This window comes from Rhinopithecus roxellana, chromosome 9 (genome assembly GCF_007565055.1).
Source record: "Rhinopithecus roxellana isolate Shanxi Qingling chromosome 9, ASM756505v1, whole genome shotgun sequence".
Taxonomy (NCBI): Eukaryota; Metazoa; Chordata; class Mammalia; order Primates; family Cercopithecidae; genus Rhinopithecus; species Rhinopithecus roxellana.
In genome coordinates, this window is record NC_044557.1 from 63,538,856 (window position 1) to 63,562,780 (window position 23,925).

At 36.4% G+C, this 23,925-nt stretch overlaps 1 protein-coding gene across 8 annotated transcripts in view; it reads left to right on the plus strand.

Annotated features, from left to right (window-relative positions):
* The window catches only part of VPS13B (vacuolar protein sorting 13 homolog B), a 904,863-nt gene that overhangs the window by 643,636 nt on the left and 237,302 nt on the right, over positions 1-23,925 (plus strand). For all 8 annotated transcript variants that reach the window (XM_010385612.2, XM_030937293.1, XM_010385613.2 and 5 more), the window contains exon 34: positions 20,606-21,293. In XM_010385612.2, the coding sequence (XP_010383914.1) occupies positions 20,606-21,293 (688 nt within the window). The remainder of the gene's footprint in view (positions 1-20,605; positions 21,294-23,925) is intronic.

Below are 23,925 nucleotides of genomic sequence, written 5' to 3' on the forward strand. Positions count from 1 at the left end.
AGACTAGAATTTCTAAGTACCCCAGTGAGAGAAGTAGTATCCTGTAATGGATACAAGCTATTTTATATGAGGTATGCAATACAACTTTAGATTGAATGCCTAAAAAACAAAAGGGCACAGATTCATTTTTAATCTATAGATAATTTTATGATGAGGAGAATTAACTGAAATTTTATTATAAAGATTATGGCATTTCACTGTATGCAGTTACCATGTTCAGAATGGAACTCCTGATTTTTCCCTTTCTCCAAACCTACCACATCCATAGTCTTTCTCATATTAGTCATTGACAACACCCTTTTCCACTTGCTAAGGCCAATTATCAGTTTATAGTCACCTCCTGTTTCTTTCTTAGACGTTGTATCTAATCTGTCAGGAGATCTTCTTGGCTCTACCTTCAAAATATATTCAGAATTTGACTTCTTATCACTACTTTCATTGTTTGTCTCTGGTCCAAGCTACCATCATCTCTCACCTAGATTACTAAGGTGGCCTCATAATTCATCTCCTTTTTGTATCCTATTCTCAACGCAGCAGCCAGAGTGATCCTTTTAAAACCTAAGTCAAGTGATTCTGTTGTCCCCTCAAAAGCTTTCTTCAGGGAGTCCTGCTTCTTCTAGAGAAAAGCCAGTCTTGACAATGATGGCTTTCAAGACCCTATGAGATCTAACCCCTCCATCACTCTGACCTCCTCTCCTACTGTACTGTCCATCACACTGACCTCCTTGCTATTCCTTGAGCATGTGTTTTGTGATTCCTGCCACCAGACCTTTGCAAAGGTGCTCTCCCAGCAGCTTGAGTCTTTACTCAATGTCTCCTCCTTGATGAGGCCACCGTGACTTCCCTATTTAAAATTGCAATCTTCTCTTAGAACCCTTCCTGATCTGCTCTTGTCTTTTTCATACCATATATGATCTACTAACATACTGCATATTATTTACCTATTTGTGACATTTCCCTACCTCCTCATAATGTAGGCTCCACAAGGAGAGTTTGTTGTTGTTGTTGTTGTTGTTTGTTTTTACTGATATATTCCCCAGTGCCTTAAATTCCTGGGCATATAGTAGGGGCTCACTACTAATTTGTTAAATAAGTAAATGATGGATATAATTAATGAACTCCTCTAAGCAAAGAAGTTACAGTTTTATTGAGGAGGTAATATTATGCTAGTTCTGGCAGCAGTTGACCAATACAAAGCCCTATGTGGTAAAACTACAGATAGAGGTGGTAGAAGTGGGAGATAATTGCAGCCACTGGAAAGGGTATATTCAATCACTTCTTGGCCTTTTGGCTGATATTAAGTGTAGAGAAAATGAAAGTTTCACTGGCTTTAGTAGGTTAGTTTGCCAGCATTGCCTATATACATTCCCTCAGCTTTTTGAAAATCAGTTACTCTCCACGTGCAGAGATAATGGTAACCATTTATCATAAGAACATGCATTTGTTCTTTTGCAATAGTAATGTGAAAGGGGCTCACATTTGCAAGGTTGTTAGTTAGCATTAAAGGTAAAGGCTGTGTCTGTGAAACATTATTTATTTATTTATTTATTTGTTTATTTGTTTATTTATTTATTTATTTTTGCTGTGTGAACCCAATTTAACTGACCTGATAGCAAATGAGCTAACTTGCCTAGATAACTCATTATGTGGGTAGATGGGATACAGAGATTGGAAAATGTTATTGGTGGGTTATGTAGGTTATGTCCGTTGGTGGCCAGTACAGGTTTGATTTTTTCTAATGCTCTGGCCAGCCCCGTTCTTTTGGTTTAAAGTACCATTTTTTTCTTTTAATGTAGTAAGAACATTTTTCTGTATAAAATAGTCCATTTCTTGGAATGGAAATGGCATTAGGTCTTTGTAACTTAGGTAGTTTTTAGCACTGGATTGTTTAGTTTGTAAAAATATTTGATTTACACTGAGCTTGTGGCCTGATGATGTTTAGAAGAGCGCCAAAGTGTAACTCATAGAAGATGCCAGTAAAAACCATAGCTGGAAGAGATGAATAATGGTTGCGTCATTTTCCTGGTAGGTGTAGCCAGGCCTAAAAATCCATCGCTGCTATTTGTAAAATGTATTCCTAAGGATAAAGTCAGCTGCTATTCTGTGGACTACATTATCAAAATAAAATATATGCCAGTGCCTTGAGTCACTGTCCCACTGTCTTTAAGGAAGCTTTGTTACATCATTGTGTGTTATTGCAGTAATATTTCCCCCCACTTTTAATGAACATTTTTGTTCCAGTGAAAACCTTGAACATACCAGGTTTTTCATTGTGATTTAACTTTGATGTCAAGCAAATTCATGTTAACAAACAGGTCCTTGAAAATGTTTTAACATTTCATTCAGTTTCTAAAATATCCCCTTTTAAATAAAGTCAAAAGACCACTATGGCATTGGAAAAAAAAAAAAAAAAAAAAAAAAAGCAGCTTCGATCAAAATAAAATGAAGTTTTTTAATAACATGCAGTAATCAGGTCAACACAACATATCAGATTTCTAGATTAATAAAGTATGTGCGAAAGACTTTAGGATTAAAACAAAGTATCTTAAAATATGTTTAATTCTCTTTAATTAGTGAAGGGCGCTTCTAGAAATATTGGGTATGCAATTCCCTGATGCCTGTTGTGAGTAAAGTACACTCCAATAACTGACAAAATATATTTGTTTGTTTGCAGTATGCCTTCAACTATGTTAGGAAGAAAGGTGCTGAAGATAGATGGACTCACAGAACTATCGCCAGCTCCTTAGAGAATATGGGCCTAGGGCAGACTGTGAAACAGACAGACAGAATGGAAAGTGAATTATTGGCATCTTATAGATTGAGTACACTGATTGGGGATGGGAGGCAGGGGGCAAATGGGTAGAGTATAATCCCTGTTGTTTGTGAAGCCCTTAGAACTAGACCATTTCTTTCAAGGGAAGGGAAATACCTCTATCTTCAAAGGGATGGCATTGTACTGGGGCATACCATCTACATTGTGGAAAGGTGTATGCAGAGGCACAGTTGGAGAAGAATACAGGGTTCTAACCCCATAGGAAAGTTGGTAACCTGTGGATACAAGCTGCTTGCCTCAGCCATAGTTTGCACTTGTTTATAAAAGAATAAAAAGTACAGAGAGTGAGACAAGTGAAAACTAATCCTTTTACTTTTTTGTTGGTAAATGAGCATTCTCAAAAGCCTCTTTCTTTTCTACCATTCTGACTGCAAGTGTCTCTTTGAACTGATATTTGTGTTGTTCTTGTCCTTATTTTGCTTTTTTTTTTTTTTCCAAGATGGAGTTTCACTCTTGTTGCGTAGGCTGGAGTGCAATGGCACAATCTCAGCTCACCACAATGTCTGCCTCCTAGGTTCAAGCGATTCTCCTGCCTCAGCCTCCCGAATAGCTGGGATTACAAGCACGCGCCACCACGCCTGGCTAATTTTGTTTTTTTTTTTTTGTTTTTTTTTTTTTTTTTAGTAGAGACGGAGTTTCTCCATGCTGATCAGGCTGGTCTTGAACTCCCAACCTCAGGTGATCCACCCGCCTCAGCCTCCCAAAGTGCTGGGATTAAAGCCTGAGAATACACAAACAGAAAAGACTGGGAGGAAGTTAGATATAACATGCAGGAGGTCCACAGTTTTAGACCAGAGCTTCTGTTAGGGTGACTATATGTATTATCATCTAAACAGGAAAATTTTGAGAATAAAATAAATTATTACTAAATAAGTCAAGACGATACTCATGAAATAGGATTGTTTCAGGCCATCCGAGGCATGTGGTCATTTATTTAAATGTGAGATGGGTGGGAAACTGCTATTTACTTAACCTCAAACTCTTCACTTTCCCAACGGCCTTTGTAAAATATCAAAGAGGGATAGAAAAGCAGTGGAGAATATTTTAAAAAAATTTGGTCCTTCAAAAAAATCAGCAACCCAGCACTCTGGGAGGCTGAGGCAGGAGGATTACTTGAGTCCAGGAGTTCAAGACCAGCCTGGGCAACATAGTGAGAACCTGTTTCTTATATGTTAATAATAATAAACAATAGGCCAGGCACAATGGCTCACACCTGTAATCCTAACACTTTGGGAAGCTGAGGCGGGCGGATCACTTAAGCCTAAGAGTTCAAGACCAGCCTGGACAGCATAATGAAACCTTGTCTCTACAAAAAATTAGCTGGGTATAGTGGCACATGCCTATAGTCCCAACTACCTGGGAGGCTGAGGTGGGAGGATCACCTGAGCCTGGGAAGCTGAGGCTGCAGTGAGCTATGCTCACGCCACTGTACTCCAGCCTGGACAATAAAATAAGTTCCTTAAAAAAAAAAAACAGCAACATTGACAACTTTTAGCTAGTCTGATTATGAAAAAGAAGACTACAGTACTAAAATCTGGAGTGAAAGAGGTGACAGTAATACTGATTGTACAGAAGTAAACAGAATTAGAAGCAACTGCATACCGTATACAAAAATTAACACAAAATGAATCAAGACCTAAATGTAAGAACTAAAATTATAAGACTCTTAGAAGAAAACATAGGAGTAATTTTTTGTGATCTTACATGAAATGAAAACATGTGTCCAACACGGTAACTTGTACATGTGATAGCAACATTATTTATAATAGCTAAAAGGCAGAAGCAACCTGTATCCATCAACTAATGAACAGATAAATAAAGTGTAGTGCACCATGCAACAGAATATTATTTGACCATAAAAAAGGAATGAGGTACATATTATAACATGGATGAGCCCTGTAAACATCGTACAAAGTGAAAGAAGCTAGTCATTAAAGATTACATACTATATGGTTGCATTTATTTGAATTGTCTACAATAAGCAAGGCCATAGAGACAAAAAGTAGATTTCTGGTTACCTCAGGGTCACAGGAAGTGGGGGAGGTGGAGTAGTAGAGGAAGTGCCTGCTAATGGGTATGGGGTTTCTTAGGAGGGGGTGATAAAGATGTTCTAAAATTGATTGTGGTGATGGTTGTATAACTCTAAATGTACAAAAAGCACATTTATATATCCACTTTAAGTAGATGAACTATTATCTCAAAGCATATACTGAAAAATTATATCAAGGGTAACAAGTTTGCGAGGATGCAGAGAAAAAGGAACTCTTATGCATTGTTGGAGGAAATGTAAATGCGTCCAGCCATTATGGAAAAGGGTATGGAAGTTCCTAAAATAGAACTTCCATAAACCAAAAAATAAACTAAAAATAGGACTATCATGTGATCCATTTCTGAGTATATACCCAAAGGAACTGAAATCAATATGCCAAAGAAATATCTGCACTTCCATGTTGATTGCTGCATTATTCACAATAGCTAGGAGTCAACCTAAATGTTTATCAACAGATGAATGGATAAAGAAAATGTGGTGTATGTCAACAATGGAATACTATTCAGCCTTACAAAGAGGGGAAAATCCTGTCTTTTGTGATAACATGGATGAATCTCGAGGACATTATGCTAAGTGAAATACGTCAGGCACGGACAGACAAATACCGCACAGTCTCACGTGTGAAATCTAAAAAAGTTGAACTCACAGAAGTAGAAAGTTAGAATGATTGATTACCCCAGGCTAGAGGGTAGGGGAAAGGAGGGGATGGGGAGTTGTTGTTGAAAGAGTACAGACTTTCAGATAGACAAGAGGCATAACTTTTGAGAATCTATTGGATAACAGGGTGACTGTGGTCAATAATAATGTATTATATATTTCAAAATAACTAAGAGACTACATTTCGAATGTATCATCATAAAAAAAAGATAGGTACTCCAGCCTGGGCAACAGAGTCAGACCCTGTCTCAAAGGAAAAAAAAAAACAAGGTAAGCAAGATGGTAAGATGGTGGATATGTTAATTAGCTTGATTTAATCATGCCACATTTTATTTTATTTTTATTTTATATATTTATTTGAGATGGAGTCTCGCTCTGTCACCCAGGCTAGAGTGCAGTGGCACAATCTCAGCTCCCTGCAACCTCCACCCCCCGAGTAGCTGAGATTACAGGTGCACGCCACCACGCCCAGCTAATTTTTGTATTTTTGGTAGAAATGGGGTTTCACTATGTTGGTCAGGCTGCTCTTGAACTCCTGACCTCAGGTGATCTGCCTGCCTCAGCCTCCCAAAGTGCTAGGATTACAGGTGTGAGCCACCGTACCCGACCTAATTATGCCACATTTTATACAAATGACAAAACATCACACTGTACCTCATAAATGTATATAGTTACGATTTGTCAATCAAAAATAATACTAATTTAAAAATTACATCAAGGGGCAGTTCACCTGTAGCATGGGCTTTGTTGCCCTCAAATTACATGCACACGTATGCATTATACAGTCATTCTGTGGCAACTTTGCTTTTATATGTTTTACAGATTGTGCATCCCCTCTCTCCTGTGCACCCGTCAACCACTGCTTCATTAATCCATAAGATGTTCTTTGAAGAAAATGTACTGTAGCAGAAAAGTAGTTTGAAAATCTCTGGAAACAATGAGATCCAGAACCTCTTCCAGCTTTAACAAGTCATGATTCTGATGCATTGAATTCAGAATTTGAACTTGGCCTAGATTACTCCATTTTAACTCTGTGTCGACAAAAGGAAAGCTGTGAACAAAGTCAATTTTTTCCCACATAGCTGCACACAGGTGTGACTTAGTGGAAACTGTGGAACTCAGCCAGGTCTTTAGCTCCCTAGAGCAGTGCTGTATCTCCAAGCCCTACTTCCTGTTCTTGAATTCAATGATTTGCTAAAATAGAGACACCTGGTTCCAGCACCTTGCAAATGGATTTTTCCTTTCAGCATTTTAAAGTACATTTATGTATTGATGAAGAGCTTTCTCTGGAAAGCCATCTGTCTGAAATCTGCTGCAAAAAAAAAAAAAAAAACAAAAAACTCCCTAGCCCCCTCATTCATAATAGTATGTGTTGTTTCACTCCTCTGCTCCTGCCTTCTGTTCCCTTTTCCTTATGTTTTCATTCATTTTACAAAACAAATATTTATTAAGCATCTACTATGTGCCCAACACTACATATGTAGCAGTGAACAAGATTAATTAGTCCCTACAATTATGGATATTGCCATCTAGTAGAGAAACACATATGGACAACCACAACAACAAAACTTTAAAGATTTTTGAGTCATGATTAAGAGCTATGAAAGAAATAAGGTTCTGAGACAAACTATGTAGGATGTGATTTTAAAATGAACTCCAGAGTTATATTGCCAGTGTTCAAATTCCAACTTCACCATTTACTAGCTATGTGATTTTTTTCTTTTCTTTTCTTTTTTTTTTTTTTTTTTTTTAGTGGGCAGACAGGATCTCGCTTTGTCACCTAGGCTGGAGGGCAGTGGCGTGACCATGGTTCACTGCAGCCTCAGACTCCTAAGCTCAAGCTGTCCTCCCAAGTAGCTGGGATTACAGGCATGCATCTCCATGCCAGCTAATTTTTTTTATTTTTTGTAGTGACGGGATCATGCTATGTTGTACAGGCTGATCTCAAACTTCTGAAGACTCAAGAAGTCTTCCCATCTCAGCCTCCCAAAGATCTGGGATTATAGGCATGAGCCACTATGCCTAGCCTAGCTATATGATTTTGAGCAAGTTGCTTAACTTCTCTGGGCCTCAATTTTTTTACTTTAAAATGGGGATAATAATAGAAACTTCTTTATTAGAGTTGTTCTGAGAATTAAATGAGTTGATGTATGTGGTGCACATAGAAAAGTTTCTGGCACATACTATGCATCCAATAAGTGTTATCTCTATGTTGGCATTGTTGCTTTAGAGAATATCAGGGAATCAACTAGTTAGGTTAGCACTGTTATCTTAATCACCATCATCATTGCCATCTGCAGATACTTATCTTACCACATTTATGTGCATTGTGCCCAAGATTTACAGAAGTGGCTATAGCATGCTCCTGGACTCAAGAAGCTTACAATATATAGTGTAAGGATTAAAAGAAAATTGCAGTATATATACTAATTGCTAGATAAGTGATAGAGACAGTATGTCCTACAGCATTGTAGGGAGGAGAGCATTTATTGTGGGCTCATAAAGCTAAGGCTTCTCGGAGGAAAATGGACTCTTAAGAGGGAGAGCATTCTAGGCTGGAAGAACAGCACAAGTGAAGATTTGGACATAGGAAGGTGAATGTGAAGTTCCAGAATGGAGACTGAATAGAGGAGCAGTGTGGTGTGGGTTAAAGAGGAGGCCCCAGAACACTGGTTAAAATTATTCAGTAAACAGTAATCTGCCATGTCCAGGTTCTGAGGTGGAGTAATCAAATAAGATTTCTCTAATTCACCTGAGGCCTACTACTTTATATATTGCCTTATTTCAGATTCCCATAATTGTCATCTAGCTGATTACTTTCTAACTGGTGTTGCTACCTGCAGTCTGTAATCCCCTACTCCCCTCTGCACATTTTTATCGCATTAATTTTTCTCAAACATCCTTTGTCACTGACTTGCTTGGAAAGTTCTTATAGTTCCCCATTGTGCATAGCAGTGTTTCTGAAACATTAACGTGCATAAGAATTACTGGGAGTTCATTGTAGGTGCAGATCACTAAGTCCCACCTTCAGGTCACATGCTTCTGACATGGTGCCTGAGAATCCCACAAGCCAAACCATTAATCAACCGAGAACCATTCAAAGGAAGGCTATGATTAGAGACAGTGTTCTAGGATTGGACCTAGTCCTCATTATAGACAAACATTTGGCAATCAGAGAAATGAGGCTAAGACATGCAGTCAGGCCAAAAGCATATTTAATATTTAAACAAGTACCCTAAATGATTCTGATTCAGGTGCTCAAGAGGCACTGCTTTGAAGAAGACAGGCCTAAAATGAGGAGTGCAAGTCTCTTAACCTGCCACCCAGAGTCTTGCTTTATCCTGCCTTTTCAACCACATCTTCTGTTTTTCTGATTGATACACCCTTTATTTGAGCCAAATGGGACATTTTCTTTTCCATACACTTACTTTTTCCTTACACGTAAGCTTTTTTTTCATCTTTTGTGTCTTTTCTATGTCTTTCCTTCAGCCTCATTGTCTCTACTGCCATTCCAACAAGTCCAAATCCTGGCTTCTTTCTGTCCTGGTTTAGATATGTCCAGAAAGCATCTTTAGTAAATGAGTACATCTCTAACCTAGAAGGTAGGCTCCAATTTTAACTCATCCTTTTATCTACTCCCCTACCCAAGAACATAATGAGCACCTTGCTAATGATTCCCTTCATTTGTTCCTTCCTTCCTTCCTTCTTTCCTTCCTTCCTTCCTTCCTTCCTTCCTTCCTTCCTTCCTTCCTTCCTTCCTTCCTTCCTTCCCTCCCTCCCTAAAGATTTATTGAGCACCTACTGTTTACCAATGCACTATTCTAGGTGCTAGGTGATAAAGTAGGGGGAAAAAACACTCAAATCCTGTTTTCATGGACCTTACGTTCTCATTGGGCAACCATTTATAAGTAAATATTGAAAGTATTTTGAGAAGAGTAATCCGGCAGTGCATTATGGGATATATTAGGAATGGGAGAGACCTGTGAAAGAAATTAAGGAGCTCTTGCAAGTGACCTTTATACAGTGGGAAGGGTCAGTGAGAAAGTAAAAAGGAAACAGCAAGAGTAGTGAAATGAAGGAATGACCAATAGTATTTGGTGGGGGCCACAAAAGTATATTTAATATTTGAGCTTTTGAGAAGAAAAAAATTAAAAGATGGATAGGTGATATTTTTGATAAAAGACATTAAAAATGTTATGATGCATTAGATGTGTTGTTTGTGATGTTGATAATGGGACATCCAAATGCTTAGTAGCAATTAGAGATACAGAGGTATTATAAGAGGCCAGGCCTCTCTCCTTTTCCCCTTCTCCAATTTATCTCAGAAATCTTCTGTCTGTCTTATTGTTCCAGGTCCAAAATTTCTTCCCAAGAATTTGTGTCTCATTCAATTGGTTTTTCTGGAAATCATGACCTGACTGCATGTCTTAGCCCCATTTCTCTGATTGCCAAATGTTTGTCTATAATGAGGACTAGGTCCAACCCTAGAACACTGTCTCTAATCATAGCCTTCCTTTGAATGGTTCTCGGCTGATTTATGGTTTGGCTTGTGGGAGGAACTAGGAAGACAACATAATTGAACTAGAGATTCCTTTAAAATTGGGTACAGTCATGAGTGTCATGCCCCTATGGGAATATCACTGTGGTCATTTATGATTCTTAGCAAAACAGGCAAAGTTTGGAAAAGCAAATTGTAAAAGCTTTGGCATAATACATAGACAGGTTGGAAAGCTGCTTGTAATCATATGGAAAATCATTTTTTTCCATTCTTGCAGTTGCTCTGACCAAAAAAAACTCAAATCATTCCTGACTCCTGTCTTTCTCTCATAATACTAAACATCCAGTCTATCAGCAAATATGGTGTGTATGTGTGGGTTTTATATATACATATATGTATTTTATTGGCTGACTTCCCCCTAGAATGTAAATTTCATGAAGATAAAAGCTTTGTTTTTTCTATATCCCTAGCTGGTGCCTAGAACATAGTAGATGCTCAATAACAATTTGATGAATGAATGAATGAATGAATGATGTGAAATTAAATTTTATTTCACATTTTGTATATTAATTTTGACATTAGCTCTATCTTCCAGAAGCTTGGGAAATATTTTATCCCAATAAATTATTCTAGCTAAAGCCCAATAATACAATATTATTTGGTAATATTATTAACCAAATGATATTATCTTAATATAAGAAAAAATAGAAACTTTATTTCTTAACTAGTTAGAGAAATGTCAGAAAGTTTTAAAATCTAAGAACACTCTTTATTGGTGCTAATTTGGTAATACCGTTGTGAATGTGGTCTTCTAAAATTTAGCCTTAAAAGACATCCTGATAAGATCAGCTAGTAATCATATACCAGGTATGATTAAAATTTACTTTTTAATTCATAGTTTTTAAGGAAAGTTTTCTTAGGAGCTTGCAGACTGGATTACTACTTTAATGTTTGAAAAGATGATGCTTGTCATATGAGAGGAAGAATGTCTTCTTTCTAACTTTTAAACTTTATTCAAGCAGTTCCATATGACCAAAATTATCCAAGCTTAATGCATAGATTAGATTACCTTCATTAGTATACAGAAAGTTGCTTTCTTAGAACAGCAAGAATGACTTGTAACATATCAGCATATTAAAATTTACTGGTGCTATGGGGCTAACTGACTAGAGATATTGTTAGGAATTTTTACCTGATTTAGAGAATACTTCGAATTTCCAAGGATTGAAGGAAGAGGTTGTGATCAAAGCATTTGTGTGGAAGGTCATTTTGGTGTAGTGATTATTTTTATGGAGTAACAGAGAAGAACAAAGTATTTGTAATGGAAAAGAAGAATTGGCTGCAGGGCATAAACAAATATTTCTCTCTAACATCTTAGCCATTGCATTTCAAGTCTGTTGCATCATTACTTTTTAAGGTATTGATAACATATGACAGAGAATCAATATATGGCTTTAGTTCGGTTTGAATATGATCTATATGAAGTAAAGGATGGCTAATACAAGTTTGTGAATGCGTTCTGTTGGGTCTTGATGGATTTCCATAAAATTAGTTAGGTAGTAGAGAATATTGAAACTTGAAGAGAATCTAGCATTAATTGCACCAGGTTTTTTAAATTAATTAGAACAAGTAATAATGAAAATCAAGTCAAATATTTCTATCTGGCAATGAAAACCAGCTACTGGATGAAGTTAATTAAGGATATGTTTGGCCATTTTCATCACTTTTCAACTTGTACTGGATATTGGGGGTAAATTAGTTTTAAAAGCATGTCTTTTTCTTGCTTCATTTCCATAAGTCCTACATAATTTCTTTAAAGGGATATATATGATTTAGGGGATAAAGTAATCAAATAAGGATTTATATGTGTTTTATTGATAGAAATTTCTCCAAGTTCAACTATAGTTTTCTTATCAGAAAATTACATTTATAGTTGCAAGGCAGAGGCCCACTGGAATAGTTAATAAGCACAGTCTACTTCTATATTGCTGCAGAAACTAAATGCAAACTTTTCTGAGACTTACGTGTAGGCTCGGTAAACTTTCATCTGCTTTAGGGTCAGGACTGATTCGGTCTTAAAGCAAGTTTATGAGAGTGGCTGATGTGATACAGTTGTTTCTGGTAAAATCAGACTAGCTCCAAAGAGCCAATCTAAGTCAGTCTCTGAGTCAAATTCTATGAAAAACAGACTGCAACTCAGACACAATTGTAAACCCTAATATAATGAGGACTTGCAGCTGATTTAATCCTATTGAAAATCTTTAAGCAGCTATGGGACAAAATGGTTTCCACATTGACATCAGTGGAATGAACCTTGGATTTCATCAGTCTGGAGAGTAGTTACCCTGTACACACAGTAGCCACTTTGTAAGAATTAACATCATGGCCGTTTCAAAGCAGGTTGTTGTTTCTTATGTAGAGGCATCTGTTTTGATTAAGGTCCAAGTTGCCAGAATGTGTCAGGTGTGTGTGTGTGTGTGTGTGTGTGTGTGTGTGTGTGTGTGTGTGTGTTTTAATTGAATTCATTACAAAACTTAAACTTGGAGCCTAGTATAAATCATTTAGATCCAGTCTCGAACAAAAATGACCAACCTATTCCTATTCACTATATATGTGAGCAACATAGAGAAAGAAAGGAACAGACAATGAGAACTATTTTTGAGTTAAACTGTATGGACAGTTTTGCCTGGAACTAATTTAATTTTTTTTTTTTTCATGAACTTAGAAGCCCCTGAAAATAAGCTTATGCTGTGAAATCATATATGTATGAAGGGACAAACAGACACAAAAGTCTAAAGGTCAATACTGCAGATAAAATCTCAATAGGTAGGATTTGAATTTACCTATGTGCCCATGTGGGTAGGTGGATACATATACCTTTTTTTTTTTTTTTTTTTAGTTTATCATATTGAAATAGGCACTGATAATGATCTAGGTGTTATAGTCAGTTTAGCACTAATCTTAGTTCCTTTTCATAATTTACAACTTAAATTAGAACAATAGACCAAACAGACTGTAGTAAAACACAACCTTGACTGAACTATCTGCATGCTGCTTTTATTGCAGTTAGCACTTAGCAGGCAGTAGTGGCCTCATTGTGTTACTTCAAAGAGCCGGAAAAGTAACTTCATGAAAGGGAAAACTTGAAACTATAGTACTCTTTACCGTTCTGTCTGTTAAGCAGTGATGGGTATCATTAGTTCTGCTCTTTTGCATAATTACTGCAGTATTGTGAAAACCTTTTTTGCCATTCAACTGGGAACAATTATATTATTTGGGATCTTGTATAGCATGTAGTTTTAGAGAAATAAAAGAGAAAAAGCCCTTGTTTTCTAGCTCTGGTATCTGTATTAAGCTAGTGCATACAGTGCTTGTTCAAGTTTGTTTTTTTTTTTTTTCATTAAAAATAACATTAATTGGTGACACTAAAGGAGACATTTCATATTGAAGTCAATTCTTTTTGATGTGTTTTTGTTTAATGTGCTTGCTAAGATAAATGTCATCTAGCACATCACTGAGTTGAGATGGTAATTCATTAATAAAATGATAAAGGTTTATGAACCATAATATGGACATCATTGAAATTTTGACATTTAAAAATATATTCTTATTGTTGTCTAGATTAAATTAATACAATTTTCTATTTATATAAAGCTTCCAGTGTAGATTATCTCTGTGTTAAAAACATGCAACAGCCTCTCCCAACCACCCCACCCTACCTCATCCCACAAACTTCTAAAACATAGAGCTAGAAGTATGTTTGCAAATGTTTACACAATGAGGCACATAACTTTTTCAAGTTTGTAAAAATTCTCCTTTGTAATTTCAGTATGTGAAACCATTAAAATACTATAACTTTTTTTACTGTATTTGTTAGATAAGATGTTAACTTTTTTGAAAATACTACTACATTATAGCAAGGGCAGTAAAATTAGGATAAAGATCACAGTTATATATAGATGTGATTGTCACTTTGATGCTGTGGTTTTACACTTGACTTTTTATAATTTATAAGATATGAAATATAATCTCATAATTGGCAAAATATATTTTGATCAAGGAAAAAGTATGACTGTTGCCTGTTGGAAATATTACTTCAGCATGGCTGTTATATAAGAAGTTAGAAGAAATTTTGGATATGCATATGTTTGGTATATAGTAAGTTTTCTTACAAAGACAAAAAGATTAAAAGACATAATTTTAATTAAAATCCTGGAATAGATGCTGAATTTCCTTTTCTTGTTAGCCATCAAAACAAAAATTGTATTTGTTTTGGTCCTTAATAATTCTGAAAAGGTTGGTTTCCACAGGTTTTTCTTTAAAATTTTAAGCATCCATTTCTTTGCAACATTTTTATTAATGAGCTGACATTTGAATATGTTCATAAAAATGTTGATATGGCTGAACAAGAAGTTTCAATCAAGCTTGTTTTCCCCAAAATGCTACTGAAGAACATCTAATTAATATAACCTGAAATTAGTTTAATGCATTCCTTGACATTGTCACATTATTCAAATATGGTTTTATTTACTACTCCTGAGACACTAGGGCTCTTAACCAAACCCCAGAGTGAGCTGGTAAACTTACCTATCTTAATACATTGAAAAGAGGAATTAGCTACAGTTCGTTAGCTACCAGTACAGCTTTCAGCACCTTCTCCGTGGTGGCTAGTATCTGTTCCATATACAGCTGTGAAAGGATGGGAAAATGCGCTGAAATGATCTAAGAAGTAAACTATCAACTTGACATGTTTCCCTAGCTATTGAAAACTGTCTCATATTGAAACCCATTGATAGAGAAACTGTGGAATTCCTCCAATTTAAGTACCATCTGGTTGTGCTCAAGGCTCTAAAGCTGTTATCTCTGCATAAAATTTCAGAGTCCTATACTTTTTTCTTCACCAAACTATCCATTTTTAAGCCACAAATATTTTTCCAGCTCTCTCAGATTGTATCTAAGAGTATATTTTAACAGCATTTAAATAGTTCTTAAACAATAACAATTTATCTTGATAAATGGCATGCTGTATTTTTTCATTTTATTTTAATTAGCCATTGTAGAACTAAATTCCCTTTTGTTTTAGTCCTTTGAATATTGTTTAATTATCATTATCATGCCAGATATCTTAAAGGTTATTTTACCAATACAGTTCCATTTAACGTAACCCATATGGAATCAATATCCCAGTTTCCTAAAGTGAATGATTGGAAAATCTTACATTCATATGTTAAGAGTACACATCCTTTCCTCATTAGTTGGAAAGTACAGGGATTTTGGCACAGGTTCTGTGTGGAAGCATTGTGCAGCTTTTATATGGATTTTGTTTTTAGCCTTTGATGACACTGTTTAGAATAGGAAGTATCTAATAAGTAAAGCATTTTGTCTCAAGTGCTGCCAGTGTGTTTAATATATGCCTGGAGGTCTGAAACATTATCTTCTTCAATACAGTAATATGCATTTAATTCTCTGAAAGCAGAAGGTCGAACTTTTGAAAGGGACGCAAAGTACATTTTCAAACAGAATAATTCAAAACATATGGAACAGAGGACCAGAGTAATGTACAGTTGGTTTTTATGGTTTAATCATGATCATGTTAATGCACACCAGTAGCTAATTAAAGAAAACTTTTATTGTTCATCTTAAATAAGTTAGGTAAAGAGTGGGAGAGCTGATGTAACAGCACTGCCCAAAGATACATGTTTCTGCTGCACCAACAGCAAGCAGATACTGCTATTTTTGACAACGTAAATTATTAGTCCCCTTGGACAATAATAAAGCAAAAGTTACTTTCAGAGTTATTACATTGTGAACTCTTCGTTTTCCACAAAGGAATAGTAAATTGATGCCCAAGTTTAGGGCCCAGCACACATAATTAATTATAAAACTTTTCTCTGTAGTGGGCCAGATACCCTTCAATGTAATAAATCTGCAGTGGACTGGTGACAAACCAGTGGATTTTTAAATATGTCTCAAAATCATCAGCTTGTTTATTTCAGTGCTACAGATATAGTTTAGAGGCTTAAAAAAATTGAGGAAATCCTGGCTTTTAACCCAGTTTTAGGAATTTAGTTTTCTAGTACTGGGTAAGTTGTACTTTTTCCTTTCCTTCCAATGGAAGTCAGAGTCTTTCATCTCTAGGTCATTGGTTCAAATTCCATTCTGCTCAGTAGTGATTAGAATTAGTTACCATCTGACTTCTGTTCAGTAACCTTTGTGACCTGAACTGATAGCTGCCATCCTGCCACTGCTGGTTATTTATATCTCAAGATCACACCACTTGACATTTGCTGGAGACTAATGTGGCAGTCTCAGCACGTAATATAGGGTAGATGCTAAATTTCTTTACCTTTCTCTACAGGTGGTTTGCCGTTTTATGTTAACACCTATGGGAACACTTAATCCACTTTAAAGAGGGAGAGAGTCGATTTTAAGTATAAATCTGTAAATCAGAAGGAAAAAATGCTCTATGCATAGAAACTATAGTTTCATGTAGTTAATTGTGGTTGACTTTCCTGATTCAGAGAATGAAAATAGCTTATAAAACTTGAGTTCTTGATTGGAGTTTGCCATTGAAACTCAACCTAAAGGATTTTTTAGTTATACTGTATTTAGATATTTAGTTTGTAATGCTTCAAAATGTGCTTGATTTCGCATTTGACTACTTAAGTACTTGATTTCATTACTTTTCACATGTTATTTGAGAATTCCTAGTTGGTAATAGATCTGGAGGTCTATTTGAAATTTTCATAATAAGGATAACTAAAATTAAACTGCTATTTTGATAACAATTATCTTTATTTTTATCTTACTGAATTTTTAAATATGTTCATTCATTTATTCAGTCAGCACACAATTATTAAGTTTTATTATGTGATAAGCACTATAGTATGTTCTAGGAATACTAACATGATGTTTCCTCTTACCCAAAGCCTGCTAGCTGACTGACCTTGGAACTATTGATCAATCTCTATAAACCTCAATTTTCTCAGCTGTAAAATGGGGATAATAGTACTTCTCCTCAAATAATTATAATGTTAGCTTATATAATATGCTAACAGTGTCTGGCAAATAATAAATGAACTCAACGGTATTTTATTTTTCTTCAATTGCTCACAATCCCTGAGACAGAATATAGTGTGAAAAGTACTATAGTATTAGTTTGTTATAAAAGCATAGAAGTGGGAAAGACTAGCACCACCTGGAAGGGTTGCTGAAGTCTTCACAAAGAAGATAAATTTTTTAACTTACCCTTTTTAGAGTGCCTACTGTGTTTGTTCAATATGTTAATTAATTTTATGCTGCAGCAACCCTATGAGTTAGATATTAATGTCCCAATGTGAGGACAAAGACAGAAGAGATAGAGAGGATTCTTTGAAGTATGATCAGCCCACAAGGTAGAGAATGCAGATCAGGAAAGACACTATGCATAAATATGTCTGGGAAAGACCTTGAGGAGTACAGTATTGAGAATTCTCCATCTACGTTTATTTATATCGTAACAATCATGTAACTCTAGTCTGCTGGGCAATTTTTTCATTTAATGTTGTATCAAAGATAAACATATCCAACATTCGTGGATTCTCTTCATTGTGCTAGGCACTGCCCTGCTCCTTAGTGATATATAGAAGCGGAATTGTATACTACATTCCCTCTAACAGTTCTTCACCTGGTAAAAGAGACAAACATGTAACAGCTGCTCATTATTGGGTATTTACTGTAAGGCAGGCACTGTGCTATTAATTCAGTCATTGTAGTAACTCTGAGGTAGGAGTTATTATCCTCATTTTACAAATGATATTATATAGCCTTAGAGAGATTTGTAATTTGTTCAGAGTCATACAATTAGAGAGTGTTGGACTTGATCCCACATCTGTGTGACTCCAAAGCGTATATATTTTCTTAATGCTGTCTGATACTGTTACCACAAAACATTTTCGTAAAATATACCATATAATAGAAGTATAAGTGAACTACTAAGATCACCAAGAAGGAAAAGAGTGAGAGAACAGTTCTCAGACAAATGTCATTTATCGTGATGGATAACTAAATGTTCACCAGCTACAGCAAGCTCAGAGGGGCGCTCCAGGAAGGGAAAGAGAACAGTATAAACTACATGGTTTGAAAGAATATGGTGTCTTCAAAGGACAGAAACAAGTCCTTTTTTAATGAGGATTACCTCACTTTCTTGAATTATTTATCAGTTCTTATATATATGTTATTGCATATATATTATTTCTTATATATAAATATATATTTTTTTAACCAATCAAATTAAGGAGTTTTTAAAATAATAAGCAGCTGTGGGAGGCTGAGACAGGAGGATTGCTTGAGGCCAGGAGTTTGGACCAAGTTGGGCTACACTATGAGACCTCATTTCAACAAAAAATGTAAAAATAAGCCAGGGATGGTGGTGCATGCCTGTAATCCTAGCTCCTCAGAAATGGGAGGATTGCTTGAGCCACCACTGAGGGGTTGTAGGTTGCAGTGAGCTATGATCACACCACTGCATTCCAGCCTGGGCAACAGAACAAGATTCTGTCTTTAAAAATAGTAATAATAATAATAATAAGCAATACCCAGTTACCCAGTACTTTGGGAGACATTTTTTTATTGTTGATAGTAATGTAACTGAGTGCAGCCTTTTTGGATAGGTGTTGGACAATAGTAACTTTAAACTTTTTCAAACCATTTGCCTAATAGTTCCATTTTTTTTTTTTTTTTTTTTTTTTTTTGGAGATAGAGTCTCGCTGTGTCGCTTAGGCTGGAGTGCAGTGGTGGGATCTCAGCTCACTGCATGCTCCGCCTCCTGGGTTCATGCCATTCTTCTGCCTTAGCCTCCCAAGTAGCTGGGATTACAGGTGCCTGCCACCATGTCCGGCTAATTTTTTGTATTTTTAGTAGAGACGAAGTTTCACTGTGTTAGCCAGGATGGTCTCGATCTCCTGACCTCGTGATCCGCCTGCCTCGGCCTCCCAAAGTGCTGGGATTACAGGTGTGAGCCACTGCACCCGGCCTCCACTTTTTAAACAATTTTTTTTGTTTTTGTTTTTGAAATAGGGTCTCACTCTGTCACCCAAGCTGGAATGCCATGGCGTGATCACGGTTCACTGCAACCTCCACCTCCCAGGCTCAAGCCATCAGCTTCCTAAGTAGCTGGGACCACAGGGGCACACCATCAGGCCTAGCTAATTCTTCATATGTTTTTGTAGCAATAGGGTTTTATCATGTTGCCCAGGCTGGTCTTGAACCCCTAGACTTAAGCAGTCTTCCCACCTCAGCCTCCGAAAGTGCTAGGATCACAAGTGTGAATCACTGTACCTGACCTAATAATTTCACTTCTAGGAGCCTGTCTGTCCTGAGAAAATATTGCTAGGTATTTGTCAGCACTAATTGAAAGCTTGAATATACAGTTATATGTGAATGGTAGAACAAATTGTTCCTAACACTAAATGAAGTATTATGCAGCTTTTAAAAATTGTATTTATGAAGAGTACATTAGCATGTCAAAATTTGAGTTATCAGTTTGTCCCTATGGTATCATTATAACCCAAAGGGATACAGTTGAAGGGAACCTGTGCATAGGTAGGTAAAAAAGACTGAAAGGAAGAGCCATGAAATATTACTATTGGTTATGTTTGGTGATAAGATGGGGTGAGGTAGTTTTTTTTATTCTTAAGGATTTTTTTATGGTTACCTTAATAATTCTGTTGAAAAAGCAAGTAAAATATCTAGGTGCAGAATAGCAAGTTGCAGACTGATGGTCAGGCAGTCTAAGAAGGAGGAACTGATGGTCTTGGAGCCAAGTGATTATAACTGCTGCTGCCACCAAGTTGCTCTTAGTTCTCTACTTAGGGACTCATTGGTGGAAAATTTTGAGAACTAGTAGCCTTTATTGCACAAAGGAAAAATCTACCCTCAAGGTTTTAATTACTTAATTGCTGACTTGATTTTACTTTATCACTTGTATTTGTCCTTGTTTTAAGTCCTATTGTAGTAGGAGAAAATAAACATCTTTTGAAATGGCATGCATTTATTTTAGTGTACTTTTCTTTGTCCTTCATAATTTAGGACTACTGATCTTTCCCTTTCTTACTGTCTAAAAACCTATAAATCAGTTTTATAAGAAAGGTAAGGAATATAGTATAAACTACTTCTACATAAAATATAATTTCAACCAACAGTAATCATGATTTTGGAGACAGTTTATTGTATTGCTTGGGAAATCACTATAAAAATATGTATTAAAATAATTCTTTAAAGAGACATTTTAAAAGATATATGCTATTCTGTAGTAATCCAAAGAAAGAAGATCTGACATTCAAAAATGTATTTTAATGATGGAAATGAACATTAGATGCTTTTTCTCAAGTATTTCCTTGGCATTTTAAGGTGATTTTGGGGGTCTGGTGTAGGAAATGGGCACCTATTCTGTTTTTCTGATTACTGTTTTAAGTTATACTAGACTCATTTTTAAAATTTTCTTTTTGACAACGTGTTTATATAACGTTGTTTATATGACAATTGGCATGTAACTAGTTTGAAATGTTTTATTACTTTTTTCTTACAGATCTCTAAACAAGAACAGAAAAAAGTGGATACATTTGATGGAGGCATGGCTGAAACCTCATCTCGGTACAGTGGTGCTCAGGATAGTGGAATTGGCAGTGACAGTGTTAAAATCAGAATAGTGCAAATAGAGCAGCACAGTGGTGCCAGCCAGCATCGCATTGCCCGTCCCTCACGCCAGTCATCAATTGTAAAAAATCTAAATTTTATTCCCTTTGACATATTTATCACTGCAAGTAGAATCTCACTAATGACCTATTCCTGTATGGCCTTATCCAAATCGAAATCACAAGAACAGAAGGATAATGAAAAAACAGACAAGAGTTCATTAAATCTCCCAGAAGTTGATTCAGATGTTGCTAAGCCCAACCAGGCATGTATTTCTACGGTGACAGCAGAAGATCTCTTAAGGAGCAGCATTTCTTTTCCTTCAGGGAAAAAATTAGGGGTCCTCTCTCTTGAAAGTATTCATGCATCCACAAGGTCATCTGCTAGACAAGCACTTGGTATAACTATTGTTCGGCAGCCTGGTCGAAGAGGAACTGGTGACTTACAGCTAGAACCTTTTCTGTACTTTATTGTGTCCCAGCCTTCCTTGCTTGTGAGTTGTCACCACAGAAAGCAGCGAGTGGAAGTATCCATTTTTGATGCTGTGCTTAAAGGGGTGGCCTCTGATTACAAATGTACAGGTAAGAACCTTCAAACTTACTGAAGTGCTAATAATTACTATCTAATAAGTTGTACTCCCATAGTTTCCAGATTGATTAAACAGAAACAGCTGACAGACAAAACTTCTTTTCTCTGCAGAATAGGTAAAGTTCATGTTCCACAGCTGAATCCTGTTTAAATATTTGCAATGTATTGAGGTTTAGCCTTAGTATTGTTACTATGCCTCTGAATATCATTTTTTTTTTCCAGGAACTGAATGAAACAGGGATTCTCTTGACTATAGAGATGCTTAACAATTTCCAGTGTTTGGAAAGCATAGCTCGGTTTCATATTAATGGCCCATAGGTATACTTTCCATGTTAATGCTTCTATTCAGATTAAAAAAGAAAAGCCTTAGAAGATGAAGTTTGTTTTTGGTATTCTTTTGATGTAATCATCTTGATGCAATAGCGTCATATTAAATGTAATTGAGAAGGTTTATTAATAAAGATTATTTAAAGATTTTTGTACATCTACAGAAAGTATATTGATGTTGGCTAATTTGCTCTTGCTGCCCAACCCATCCCTTCCTTATTCTAATTATAATAATTATATGAAACTTCTGAAGCTTTTTGCCTGTTGAGACTAGGAAAGTGAGCAGGGTTCAGATGTAAGACATACAAGCTATTAAGTAACAAGGGCCAGTGGAGTCAAGCAAGGTGACAATATACCTTTTCCCTCAGTTAATGTAGATTTGGAGATTTGGCCAAAAAAAAACTGGAGAGGGTAACTGGGTCACCTAAGATTCAGTATTCAAAGAGGCCCTCTAGCAAGCTCAGGTATAGTTCAGGCATTTTATTGCTTTCAGCTGGTCCCATCCACTAGGTGGAAGCCAGCAGTGAGGCATTTGACAATGAATCTAATCTGGAATTCAGGTTTGTTCATTCTTGCCATTAAGAAGGACTGTTTTGCACGGCAGGATCCTGGAAGGTAGATGGCAGGTATGGGAATCAGGATTCAGCCTGAGGAAATAGCATCAAAGGAGCGCTAGGCCAGTGTTTAGTGCAAGTCCCCTGCTTTAAGAAAGGGGTAACTAGCCAGTTGCTGAGGAGTAACCTAGGGTTACCCCTGGGCTGCTTGCTGTCTCTCTCTCCTGTGCAGCTCATAATGGGTCAAAAGAGCTGATTGTTAGACTCAAGAACTTTGCAAGACAGTTGTTAAACCACTAGTAGCTTAAATTGGCCATGGTGAAAGTATTTATGCCACAGATGCTTGCAAATTCAATCATATCAGCTCTCCTACTCCAAGAGCTATTGTTAAACCCTTACCAGCAACAACTGCCTATCTTTCTCAAACATGTTCTCATTTACTGGGTGCCTGTGATATAAAAGGTACTTCAGGGGCACTGAAAATGTGGGAGATGCTGGTATAGTGGGACATGTTATGTGATTCAAGAACTCATGCCTGTATACCTGATACCTGCTTGCAAGTCTGCTTGGCATTAGCCAAAATTTAAGTGCAGGATTAGGAGATGAATTCTTAATTCTCAGCCCTTCATTAAGTTCACTCAGCTACAGTCGCTCTATAGGTGGGTGACCTGTGCTAAAAACATTGGGAGAGGCAGAGGAAAGTAGGAGGGGGAAAGGGGCTGAGAGGAACAGCTATGACCTCTTCCTAAATTTATAGATATGGAGAAATCACAGAAGCCTCATTTTGCTTACTTCCAGCCCAACCTAAGGATACTCTGTATATAACCTCAACCTTTGAAACTGTTAAACTGAGGCAAGCCAGAGTCCACAGTAATAGAAAAGAACTGCCAATGATGGACTTGTTTCCACTTTCCGAAATTGTAAGAGCAGACTGGCTTAAATCTGTTTTATTGATATACTCCCAAATCATGTGTTTATACATTTTCATCTAAGTCTGTATTCAGCAAAGTTATAAGAGCTCATACCAAAGATAGACTTTTGGATTATAATCAATTCCTAGGTTAAAATAATAGAGCACTTCTTCCTTAAAGGGGGGAAAAAACCTTGTATGTAAACTGACATGGAACCCAATTTTGGTACATGAAGCTAGAGTGGTGGTCATGGGCCAGATTTAGTATAGGGGTTGGGGGTAAATGTAGGAGGAAGAAGACTCACATACCTTCTAAGGAGCATTTTCTGCATAATATTCTCATGGATGCCTTTCCCTACACAGAATGCATCTACTTGGACATTTATATTATCTCAATAGTATGACTCTTGATTAGTAATAATCAAAAGTTATCAATATGCATGATAATATTTCTTAAAAGTGAACTTAGTGATCTAGGAAAGTTTTTTTCAGAAGACCCAAAGGGAGGCAAGTAATTAAAATACAATGGCTAAAAATGAAATTCAGCTAGCATTTATTGAGTGATCACCCTGTGCCAGGCATTGTACTAACTGCTTTAATGCATTATCTTATTTCATCCTAATGACAACTCTGTGGGAAATGTTCTATTCTTAGAGATTAGGAAACTAAGCCTTAGAGAAGTTAAGTAACTTCCCCAAGATCACAGACCTAGCAGTAAACAGAGCTACAATTCAAAGCTAAGAAGTACTGGACTCCTGAATCTAGACTCTCAACCTCTATAGGTCCCCTGAAAAGAAGGATGTGAATTGGAGGTTCTTGCAGTCAGCCTCTATT